The 13,089-nt window shown below is 38.5% G+C and overlaps 1 protein-coding gene across 1 annotated transcript in view; it reads right to left on the reverse strand.

Moving 5' to 3' along the window:
* The window catches only part of LOC134676779 (uncharacterized), a 69,634-nt gene that overhangs the window by 36,248 nt on the left and 20,297 nt on the right, over positions 1-13,089 (reverse strand). Inside the window, exon 6 of the mRNA XM_063535161.1 lies at positions 10,194-10,332. Coding sequence (XP_063391231.1) covers positions 10,194-10,332 — 139 coding nt within the window. The remainder of the gene's footprint in view (positions 1-10,193; positions 10,333-13,089) is intronic.

A 13,089-nucleotide genomic window follows, 5' to 3' on the forward strand; every position in this document is an offset into this window, starting at 1 on the left:
TGGTGTTGTAATTTCGAACGTTTTATAAGTTTTATTTTATGTATTTCGGAAAAACTAATTTATAAAATTATACATTATTTTTACACAAAAAGGCCTGGTATTTGGAACCATCTGGTTTAGTGGAAAAGTCCATACTATTTAAAACAATTAGCGTGTATCTGTGTGAACAATGCAAACCTGCAATCAATTTTACTCTTCGAAGGCCGCAAAAATATGTGACACGCTCTTATGGCTCTACAAATAAGATCGTGTCAGATATTTTTGCGGCCTTCATTGTATAGGTAACATATTATTGCAGGTGACTGTAGTTACCTAAATAATTTAAACAATCAAAAATCTTCGGAAACCACGCATCGGATATTTCAATAGCTATGGAATGTTAGAATACCCATACAATATGACAGCCATTCGTATTGGTCCAGTAGGAAATAAAAAAAAACAGCCTCCAACCAAAGTATCGGGCATACCATCAGCATTGTTTCTAAGATCACCTTGGGATAATACTACTGTGGAGTTGCTAGATACTGTGTGTCAATAGACATACGTTTTAATGTTAAATTTGACCCTATTAGGATTCCGTACCTGAAAAGGAAAAAAACGGAATCCTTATAGGATCACTCGTGCGTCTATCTGACCATCCCCCCACTTTATATCCGAAACTACTGGGTCTAAAACTTTGAAAAAAATACATAAAATAGGTCTATACCTATAGATGACAGGAAAACCTATTAGAAATGTACAGTCAAGCGTGAGTCGGACTTAATTACTTAGTTTTTGATCCCACCCCTACGGATTTTTGAAAGACATTTCACTCGCGTTTCACATAAAAAATACATTGTTAAAAATTGTGTAATGTACGGAACCCTTGGAACGCGAGTCCGACTCGCACTTGGCCGGTTTTTTTGTTTCCGTACCCAAAGGGCAAAAACGGGACCCTAATTCCTAAGACTCTACTGTCCGTCTGTCTGTCACCAGGCTGTACCTCATGAACCTCAGACGTGACCAGATAGTTGAAATTTTCGCAGATGATGTATTTCTGTTACCGCTATAACAACAAATAGTAAAAACCGGGCAAGTGCGAGTCGGACTCGCGCACGAAGGGTTCCGTACCATAATGCAAAAAAAAAACAAAAACAAAGCAAAAAAAAAACGGTCACCCATCCAAGTACTGACCACTCCCGACGTTGCTTAACTTTGGTTAAAAATCACGTTTATTGTATGGGAGCCCCATTTAAATCTTTATTTTATTCTGTTTTTAGTATTTGTTGTTATAGCGGCAACAGAAATACATCATCTGTGAAAATTTCAACTGTCTAGCTATCACGGTTCGTGAGATACAGCCTGGTGACAGACGGTCGGACGGACGGACGGACGGACAGCGAAGTCTTAGTAATAGGGTCCCGTTTTACCCTTTGGGTACGGAACCCTAAAAACAGACTAAAATAAATATTCAAGCGGGGCTCCCATACCTACAACAAAAGTGATTTATTTGGCGTTTTTGCGTGTGCGAGTCTAATTCGCACTTGGCCGGTTTTTCGTATCTGTGATTTAGGCCAAATTTTTTACCTAAAGGTAGGTTAAGTATTTAGTAAGAGTTATTATGTTTGTTTTTGTTAATTACATTTAGATTTAAATAAAAATTGAAATCTTGAACGTGTAACTATAGTTATATTTTTTTTAGCATTAGAAAGAACTGGCAAGAAGGTAGGCGATCTTGACATGTTTTTTAATTGATAAACGCTTTTAAAATCATAAACTATTACTTATGAAAGCAGAAGAATATAAATGATCGTATTAGATTTATAATTGTTACATATTTGCCGTAACTAATTAGAGCACCGTCAAAACTTTGTTCACGGTGCTCTTATGGGATCACTTCGGTCTTGCAAATCGGTTAAATGCGTTTTTCTCAAAGACCGTTTGATGTAGGTACCTGAAATTTGGAATAGTTATTTTTAAAATGTGTTTTTCAATTAAAATACACATCAAGATTGTTTACCTTATTTCTCATGCTAAAAAAAACGAACTATACCTCTATGCTTAATCATCACTCTTGTCGACACCAAACATTACAAGCTGTTGCGTTTAGTTAAATATACAGTCAGCAGCAGAAGTCGCTATACACTCCAGGTGCTCAAAGAGAGGTAAACGTTTAAACTGTCAAAAAGTTGTTGACTGTCATGGTAGTATTTACTTGTGAGCGCTCATCGTGTCACAAATATGTTAACAGTCGCTATTCATTAATTTCTACACTTACAACAAGTCATTGATACCTTAGCTGTCAAAAAACCAATGGTATCTAAGCGGTCAGCGTGTCAATTATATCTGAACAATATGGAAAAATAGACTTTAAAGCTTACAAGTATGGTCGAATGTTGAATAAAAGATAGCCATGCTAATTTCAGGTAAAGCGTTTTGACAATCATCGAAAGCAGTACAGTCTTGTCATCACATACATCTATCTCACGTTTTGCCCTTCAACCATTTGACAGGAGCCTCTCGGTCAACTTACTGCAAACTATTTCTTTTAACAGATTCGTCAAGACGAATGACACATAGCAAAAGCTAACTGAAGCCGAATTTAGAGCCAATTGTCAAGGCACGTCGTGGTCTCAGTAACAGGCGTTTGCTTTTCAAAGCAGAGACCGCGGGTTCAAATCTCAGTCGTACGCACCTAGAGATATCACAGCTTTTTGTTTTTTTTTGGGTTTCATTTCTATTATTAATTTGTGTCTTCTGGTTTTATGTTAATTTCGCATTAGTTTATATAATTTTTGAAGATAATGTCACATGTAGCGTATGTACGACTTTCTATCAGGACGTTGTAGGTTTGAACCCGCAGTGGGCGTTACTTAGATTACTCCTGTGCGGAATGCCATTTGATATTTACTGCTCAAAAATCACGTTTGTTGTATGGGAGCCCCTTACTAAATCTTTATTTTATTCTGTTTTTAGTATTTCTTGTTACTTATAATAGCGGCAACAGAAATACATCATTTGTGAAAATTTCAACTATCACGGTTCCTGAGATACAGCCTGGTGACAGACGGACGGACGGACGAATGGATGGACAGACGGACGTACAGCAGAGTCTTAGTAATAGGGTCCCGTTTTACCCTTTGGGTACGGAACCTTAAAAATGCTGGTCTCTTCGAAAACTGACTAAATTAAATTAAAGGATATGAAAACAATGCATTTTATTAATTTCAGACATCATGTTTCATAGTAACATTTATTGCTTAAGACCTACACAATCGATATCTAAATAGAAATAGTCTTAGTTTTATTTTTCAAAACGTTCGGGGTTCGATTCCCGAGCTGAGTACACATTTTTTTTAATGAATGAATACAGTTTTTCGTGTTATTAAAATCGATGACATGATTCCTAAGAAGAGATCGGTGTATATCTTATAGTATCAGATTTTCCCATACTGGCCGATCTAAATGGGCCACCCTGTATAGTATATTTTACTACAATAAGTGGGCTAAATAAATATATTAACATAGGTATATAATATGATCACCGGTTTGGAAGAACAGCCGCATATGACAGTTAAAATAAAAAAACCGATCATTCTAGTAGAATCTTCTTATTTATTGTATAAGTTTGACACTTAACGATAAAATACTTCTTTAAGAAAGGAGGTGTCAATTCGTAGTGCTACAGTATTTATTTTAAAGTTAAACAGATAAAATGTTGATGCTTAATTACCATTGAAATAACAACTGCTTAGCAACTGGTGGCACCCTGGCTGCTGACGTACGTGATTGGCAGTGCGTGTAGGTATTAATGACAGCAGCTTGAATTTGATTGCTTAGTTACCACTGACTTTTTAACCGTTATTGTCATTGTGATTAAATAAGGGTGTATGTGTTAAAGAAAAACTCAGAAGTTAAGGTATTTGTGACGAACTGAAAGCCTACGTGAAAATAACATCTTAGATGTCCTTATTTTTGTGACGATTGAAGTGTATATTTTTTCTTGGACACCTTGCCCGCTCAGGTATATCTGCTGCTGACTGTACATAATTATTCTCCATGGGCATATCTTAAGATTCACACGAAAATTAAATAAACACTGATTCTGACTAGATAATAATATCTCTATCTCCAACTTAGACCGTATCTCCATAAATTTAAGATTGAATTTGGAATGAAGTATGATATGCAAAGTATCAGTTAGCGATTATGACATGCGTACACGCATAGAATCATGTGAGAAGATTGGTATCAGGTTAGGACTACTTAGGACCTAGGCTTACGCGAGGCTAGGGTTGGCACGTCGGAGATTTTATATCAAAACTCAATAGCCATGAAAAAAAAGGAAACAACTGCGAGTTGGACTCGCGCGCGAAGTGTTCCGTACCATTACGGATATAATTATGGATATAATAACAAAAATAGTAAGCTTTAACTGTAAGTCTGTTAAAAGATCCATAGACGGAGTGAGGCAACTGTGTAAGACAGCGCATATATTGGCTCTTCAAGAATCGTGGTTATTACCTCACGAGGTGGGCTTCATAGGAACGATCGACAAGGACTTCGAGTTTACCAGTAAGTCGGCCGTCGATACATCGGCGGGAATACTACGAGGGCGCCCCTATGGCGGCGTTGCATTAATGTGGCGAAAAGGTGTATTTACGTCGGTGTCTGTTATCTCGTGTAAAAGTGATCGGTTAGCGGGCATTAAAGTGTGCGCGGGAGATCGTAGTGCGTTGTTTTTTTCGGTGTATATGCCTACAAACGGTGTGGAAAATTTAGCGGATTTTACGGAGGTGCTAGGCGAGTTGAATGCAGTAGTTGACAGTTGTGAAGTCGAGTCTGTGTTTATACTCGGTGATTTTAATGCGCACCCGAACGAGTTATTCTTTAGTGAATTAATGAGTTTTTGTAATGAGCGTAGGTGGCTCTGTGCCGACGTGGTTAAGTTAGGTTTGAGCTCGAATACGTACACCTTTATCAGCGAGAGTCATGGTTCCAGAAGGTGGCTTGATCACTGTGTGGTAACAGAGGCAGCTTCGCAATGTATTATGGATATAAAGGTATGTCATGACATATTTTGGTCAGATCATTTTCCGCTTGAAATTCAATGTAGATTGGGTTGTCTTACTCCAAAAGTTGTTTACCTTGAAAACGTAGTAAACAAAGTAAGGTGGGGCGAAAGAGATGGTTTTCAAATTAGCGCCTATTATGAGGAATGTGAAGAGAACCTAAGATGTATTGAATTTCCAGCGGAGTGTTTGCAGTGTGCAGATGCGATTTGCACCAATACTGAGCACAGATTGGTCATTGATAGACTATACTATTCTATTATTAAAATCCTGAGCCGGTCAGCTGAAATCAGCTATGATGCTAAAAAATCTCGTCATGGGCGTAGGAAAATAATAGGATGGAATAGACATGTAAAGGAGGCCCACGGGCGGGCGCGACTTAGTTTTCAGGAATGGGTATTACACGGAAGACCTAAAAACGGTAATGTGTATGACAAAATGTGTGAAACCAGGAGGCTCTTTAAGTCTAAGTTGAAATGGTGCCAGGATAACGAAGAACAAATAAAAATGGACATTCTAGCGACTAGGCACTCAACTAAAGATTTCAAGGGCTTCTGGAATCATACAAAGAGGCTGGGAACTGGGGCGTGCGTGCCTGCTAGTGTGGAAGGGCAGTGTGAGCCTAAATGTATAGCGGAGCTCTTTAAAGAGCATTTTAAGGTGGAGTCTCCTTTAGGCATAATGTCATCAGGGTCGTCCAGCATTGAGGCTGTGGTAGGGGGTGCCTACACACTTGTGAGTGCCAAGCAAGTAGCTACAGTGATTAGAGATATGAGTAGGGGAAAGTCACCTGGTCACGACAGCCTCAGTGTTGAACACCTGCGGTTCGCTGGTACGCATCTGCCTAGGGTGTTGGCGATGTTTTTCAACTTGTGTATTGGCCATATTTACCTTCCTCAAGAGCTTATGAAGACCATAGTAGTACCAATACCAAAAAACAGGACGGGTGATGCCTCCGACAAGAATAATTATCGGCCTATTTCGTTGGCAACCATAGTGGCTAAGGTTTTGGACCGTCTGCTTGATCTTCAATTTGCGCGCCATATACACCTGAACGAGGCGCAATTCGGTTTTAGGCCAGGGCTCTCTACAGAAACGGCAATTTTGCGGCTCAAGCACACGGTTCAATACTATACTACGCGAAATACGCCGATATACGCGTGTTTTTTGGACTTGTCGAAGGCGTTCGACCTTGTTTCGTACAATATCTTATGGGATAAGCTCTTGAGGGAGACGTCTACACCCAAAGAGTTGGTCTACATCATGAAATATTGGTACCAGAACCAGAACAATAGTGTAAGATGGGCCGGTTCATACTCAGAGGAGTACAGGTTGGAATGCGGCGTGAGACAGGGTGGGTTGACGTCTCCGCGGCTTTTCAATCTGTACGTCAACAACCTGATCGAGGAGCTCAGCAGAGCTGGCATTGGGTGCTCAGTTGGTGGCAAAATAATGAATAATATAAGCTACGCTGATGACATGGCTCTGCTGAGCCCGTCGATCGGAGCCCTCGAGATATTGATTGGAATTTGTGAGGGGTACGCGGAGACCCACGGTCTCAGATACAACTCCAAGAAAAGTGAGCTTCTCGTGTTTAAGGCGGGCTCAAAAAAACCGAAGTACATACCACCACTAAAACTTGGAGGCACTGAGTTAAAAAATGTCACTCAGTTCATGTATCTGGGGCACTGGGTCACCGAGGACCTATCTGACGACCTTGATGTGGAGCGGGAGCGTAGGGCATTGGCGGTGAGAAGCAACATGTTGACTCGCAGGTTTGCACGTTGTACGAAGACCGTCAAAATAACTCTATTTAGGGCATTTTGTCAGTCTTTTTATTCGTGCAGCCTGTGGGTCAAGTGTACGCAGAGATCTCTCAATGCCTTACGCATTCAGTATAATAACGGGTTCAGAATGTTGTTGGGGTTGCCTCGATTTTGCAGTGCGTCGGGGATGTTTGCCGAAGCGCGCGTGGATGGCTTCCAAGCCATAATGCGCAAGAGAGTGGCCTCCCTGATGCGCCGTGTTAGGGAAAGCCCCAGCAGCCTTCTGAACACTGTTATAGACAATTTACAGTGTCCAATAGTGCGCAAATGGAACTCTATGCACATGGACCATAGAGGTGCTGTTGGGCAAATTTAGTTAAGTATTTTAAGAAGTAGTTTAATTTAATTTATTGTATTAGGTATTTATATAAGTAATGTAATTATTAAAATGTATGGATCTTGTTATCCGAAATAAATATATTAAATTACGCAAAAAAGGCAAAGAAATCACGTTTGTTGTATTGGAGCCCCGGTCACTACAACGTTTTTAGTATTTGTTGTTATAGCGGCAACAGAAATACATCATCTGTGAAAATTTCAACTGTCTAGCTATGAACTCATATATGAGCTCACGAACCGTGGTTCATGAGATACAGCCTGGTGACTGGCAGAAAGAAGGACACTGGAGTCTTACAAATAGGGTCCCGTTTTTATCCTTTGGGTACGGAACCCTAAAAAGGCATTAAAATCTTAGGGTGGGGATTGCTGACAGTTTATCGATAAATGAACTAGTAAACAAATCCTGTCTTATGTACAAGAAAGTGTTTCATACATACATACAAATCATTGTTGGCAGCCCTAAGTGGCAGTAGTATTAGTAGTAACCTAGTTGCTTGCGCAGCGTGAGAGAAGGGCCGCATCCGATCGCTTTTGTATTATCCTACCTGTAGGTACTACCTGTATACCTGTACTACCTATAGGTCATGCATAATCTCAACATAAGATAAGAAGGCCCTATTCGACTTGGTTTATTTATTTAAACTTTATTGCACAAAATACAAATAAAATGTACAAATGGCGGACTTAATGCCGAAAGGCATTCTCTATCAGTCAACCATAGGGCTAAACAGGGGTGTAATAAAAATGGTGCAAGAAGAAAAGAGAATTTAATTAGGAACTATTGCAAACAACAGAAAAACATAATAAACTACATATACAATACACAGATAAAAATAATAAAGTATATACAATGAATATACTACTAGGTACATAATTCTCACATACATATATATTACTTAGTTGTGAAGAAGATAGACTGAGGCTGATTTGTAAATCGTCGGGTGACAAGCAAAACTCACTAAGTACGAGTACTATCAAAAAATTAAAGTAACAATGCACTTTATTACACTTGTAACACGGTTTATTATCCAATAATTTCAATGGTGTTAGTTAGTGACTTTTGCTTGTCACCCGACGAAATATTCGATCCAATTTATCAAGTAGGTATGTTATAGAGTAGCCTAAAATAACAGACCCGTATTTTTATTAGCTGCCCAAAGTCCAGAAAATATATTTAGAGTATTGGGAGAAATTGTCCTCCAATACTGAAAAGTGACCAAACCCTCTAACTTCTGTAGAGAGTTTTGTCCAAGCAAATTGCTAGTTAATTACTGGTTTGATTATACACCGTGTTTTTTTTGATTTCCGTTAATTTCAAGGGTGCATTCCTGAGCTTAAAAAAAGTAACTTTCTCAAAGACACCGATATTCTAATTATCTCCATTTCGGAGATATTCTATAATTTATTTTTTTCCTATAAGGTCTCTACAAGCGTGTACATTTGCCTTAGGGCCAGTTTACATATTGATTAGTGTTTAGAATGAGTTCATACATTTGCTACTAAACTTAAGTACAATGTCGGTCGATCGATGCTGGAAATGACATTGATATGTCACAGATTTCAATTGTTTGGTTAAGTTAAATGTAATGCCCGTGTTATAACAACGCTACATGCTACATTTAATTACTTTAAAAACTTAATTTTATTTAAAAAAAAATGCAAAAAAAAATCTTTTTTTTTTTTAATTAACTATGCCAATTAGTTATCTTAAACGTACTTAATCATACCCCGAAGTTAACGGAATTCAATAAAAACACGGTGTATGTTGGAGAACGTGAAAAAATAATGGACACGGGTTTGTTATTTCGACTCAAACTCACATTTTACAAAAAAAAAACACTTCAATTTGCTCGAGCAAAACTCTCTACAGAATCTAGTAATTTTGGTCACTTTTCAGTACTTTGGAGGACTTTTCAGTGCGTGTCTGTTATTTTAAGCTACTCTATAACATATATATTAAAATCTGTGTATGACCCTATTAAGTGTCCGTCTGTCTGTCCGTCTGTCACCAGGTTGTAGCTCATGAACCGTGATTGGTATGTTTCCTTGTTTTAAAATCTGTGTATGACCCTATTACTAAGACTCCAGTGTCCGTCCGTCTGTCTGTCTATCACCAGGCTGTATCTCATGAACCGTGATTGGGTATGTTTCCTTGTATTAAAATCTGTGTATGACCCATTATCACATTAGCTATGGTAAAGGAAAACATTGCCCATTCTAACATTATCCGCAATCTGAACTTGCTCAAACCGTTCCCACAAAACGTTCACACCATTGTGGCTGGAGGCTGTGGCCTTAATTTAATAATTTTAATAACTAACAAAATTATTTGTTCAATGCTAATTATCGGCCCTTGTATCAACAACGTAATACTGAGATTGCAAATGGTTGCTAAGTCTGGTGATTAATTATTTCGCGCTAAAATACAATGAAGAGCGAACACACTTGAGGGAAAAGAAGCTGCAGGTATAGTGCAATATAAAATAGTAGAAATAAAATAAAATGGGACTAACCTGTAGTTGAAGTTCTCGGAATGGAAGGTCCCAGTCTTCTACTAACCATAGTCTAGAACTCGCCTGTAGTTGAAGCTCTCACAACGGAACGGTACCTTTCTTCAGCGCACTCGCGCCTACAGTCTTCAAACCTCTCGTAGTGCACCACTCTTCGTACAGTTGTCTACTACTCTAATCTTCTACTAACCATAGTCTAGAACTCACCTGTAGTTGAAGCTCTCGCAATGGAACCTCCTTTCTTCAGCACACTCGCGCCTACAGTCTTCAAGCCTCTCGTAGTGCACCACTCTTCGGACAGTTGTCTGCTACCTTGTCTTCTACTAACCATAGTCTAGAACTCACCTGTAGTTGAATCTCTCACAATGGAACCTCCTTTCTTCAGCGCACTTGCGCCTACAGTATTCAAGCCTCTCGCAGTGCACCACTCTTTGGACAGTTGTCTAATACCCTTGTCTAGAACTCACCTGTAGTTGAAGCTCTCGCAATGGAACCTCCTTTCTTCACCACACTCGCGCCTACAGTCTTCAAGCCTCTCGCAGTGCACCACTCGTCGGACGTGGCTGCGGACGGCACGGCGGCCGGCCAGGACGCGTCGGAAGCAGGCTGGTGGACAGAATATATGTTCATTGGTGTGGAAAGTTGCTCCAAGTATATTAGGGCTGATTTAGACGGCGCGCGAACTCGCATGCGATTTTAGTTACCGGACGACGGGGTGACTTTGGAAAATTTGGGGTTACTTTGATATATTTAAAACGGCCATAGAATTACCATTATTCATTATTTACTGAAAATGTTCATGTATCTAGTTAGATTACTATATATTCATATTCACCTACTGTAAAAAGTCTCGCATAAAAATATATTAAGGCATAAAAACTAGAATTTTTAAGTCGCCCCTCATTTGAAAGTCACCCCGTTCTACCGTACACTGCGGACGGTTGATTACGTCCAGTTCAACCGACCAATCAAAACTCGCATTGCTATGAAACTCGCATCATCTAAATCAGCCCTTAATGACACAATGCTATTGGAAAAGTCCATTTAAGCATAGAGAAATATAGTAAGCATGGAGTGCTTACTCCATATATCAGTTTTCGTACTAAAACGACTATTATTTTCACAGTCGACATCTAGCATCGAGTAGCGGAATTATCATTACCGCTAATTGATACCAAAAAGAATAGATAGTATAGAGGGGTCCTGTCATTGTCAAGTTTGTAGTCGCGGTACATTTACTGCCATCTATCGACACTCGATTTAAACTTAAAATAAAATTGAAAATGTATAAAATAATCAAAGTATGTTTACGGATAAATGATTCTTAATTTTTATTGTTCCATACTGACCCATGTTATTTCACTGATATGTGTTAAAATTGTTAAATACCAAACGGTGTCGTTACCGCCATCTAGCCGAGAATAGGCCAAAGGTAATGGCGCCATCTATTCGAGAATGACTTTTTCTTGGCCGTCCGAGGCACGTTTTTTCTTAGACTTTATTTATCTTATACGGAATTATATATATCTCTGTTGATACTATATGTCTCGAATGTCGCGACTCACGTTAATTGTATTGAACAACAATTTACAACTAATATTAAAAGCAGAAGGAGTTGGAAATAGAGTTCCGGTTAATCCGATTATAATATTAGCTGAAGATTGTTGAATCTTCACAACGTCTGTTGTCAAGTAACAGTACTAATAATTCTGCGACTACGAAAATAATAGTTGTTTTGGTACCAAAACTGATGTAATATGAAGACTAGAGAAAAGAAATGTCTTCTTTTTCCGCCTTTTTGTCTATAACTTTTAAATAATTTTGTGTGCTAAAAACGTTTCAAATACATTATTTGAAACGTTCATTAGCACAAAAAAATTCAAAAGTTATAGACAATAGAGTTATAGATAGGTAAATAAAGTGGACGGGTATTTAATTAATAGTAATAATTACAAAAGATACATTCACAATCGCTTGTATTTGTATAATAAAACCAATGTCATCCCTCTTATTTTGCAGGTGCAACCGGACCGGATATAGCAAGTACCTATTTCGTTTTTTGTAGAAATTAATCAATTTGAAGTTGCACACTTAAATAAAACAATACGATTGAATGATTAAGCGCAAAATACGATGACAAACATGTTGTAAAATGTCTTTACAGCTATTTAAGAGCTCATCAAAGTGCACACTAGCGCCACTGTTAAATAATCGTGAATTTTTTAATTTAAATTTTATTTAAACTGGGAGCCGCTACGTACTGTATTTTGTATTTAAGTACCTTTTGAATACATCAAACTAGTTTTATGTTGCTGGATTTGTAAAATAAATAAATAATTTATTTCGGTTGCGTCGATATATGAACTCAAAACAAAAACTAAAATGAAATATATCTTTTTTAGGGTTCCGTACCCAAAGGGTAAAACGGGACCCTATTACTAAGACTTCGCTGTCCGTCCGTCCGTCCGTCCGTCTGTCTGTCACCAGGCTGTATCTCACGAACCGTGATAGCTAAAAGTTGAAATTTTCACAGATGATGTATTTCTGTTGCCGCTATAACAACAAATACTAAAAACAGAATAAAATAAAGATTTAAGTGGGGCTCCTATACAGCAAACGTGATTTTTGACCAAAGTTAAGCAACGTCGGGCGTGGTCAGTACTTGGATGGGTGACCGTTTACTTTTTGCATTTTTTTTCCGTTTTTTTTTTGCTTTATGGTACGGAACCCTTCGTGCGCGAGTCCGACTCGCACTTGCCCGGTTTTGTTTTAATTTAAATAATCACGATTATTTAGCAGTGGCGCTAGTGTGCACGTTGATGGGCGCTTAAGGTTCATCACATTATGACTGTCACTGTTGGTCTAATATGTAAGAATGATAGACTGATATATGGGCCGGACACTATCATGAATACTGACATTACTTTGATGGAATGACGTTTTTACTGATAGTGTTGGGATTGACATGAAGTAATGACGGCAAGTAATGAAGGTCATTTAAATAATTTTCGTCAGTATTGGAGTTATGTCAAAGTAATGACGCTAGAAATTTAAGAATTAAGAGAGATTTAAGAATATCATGACCGGACTGGACCAAACGCTGAAGTGTCATGAAAAGTCATGTCATTAGTCATGATAGTGTCGGGGCCGTAATAAAGAGACACAAAGCGTTTCGTAGACGTAGCGCAAGCGATTGTCACCTTGGCTAGGCCGGCTGAGCATCCTGTATATAACAATAATATAAAAAAACCGGTCAAGTGAGCGTCGGACTCGCGTTCCAAGGGTTCCGTTCATTAGACAATTTTTAACAATTTATTTTTTTATACGAAATGTAACGTCAGTGAAATGTGTAAAACCCATAGG

This window comes from Cydia fagiglandana, chromosome 25 (assembly GCF_963556715.1).
Source record: "Cydia fagiglandana chromosome 25, ilCydFagi1.1, whole genome shotgun sequence".
Lineage (NCBI taxonomy): Eukaryota > Metazoa > Arthropoda > Insecta > Lepidoptera > Tortricidae > Cydia > Cydia fagiglandana.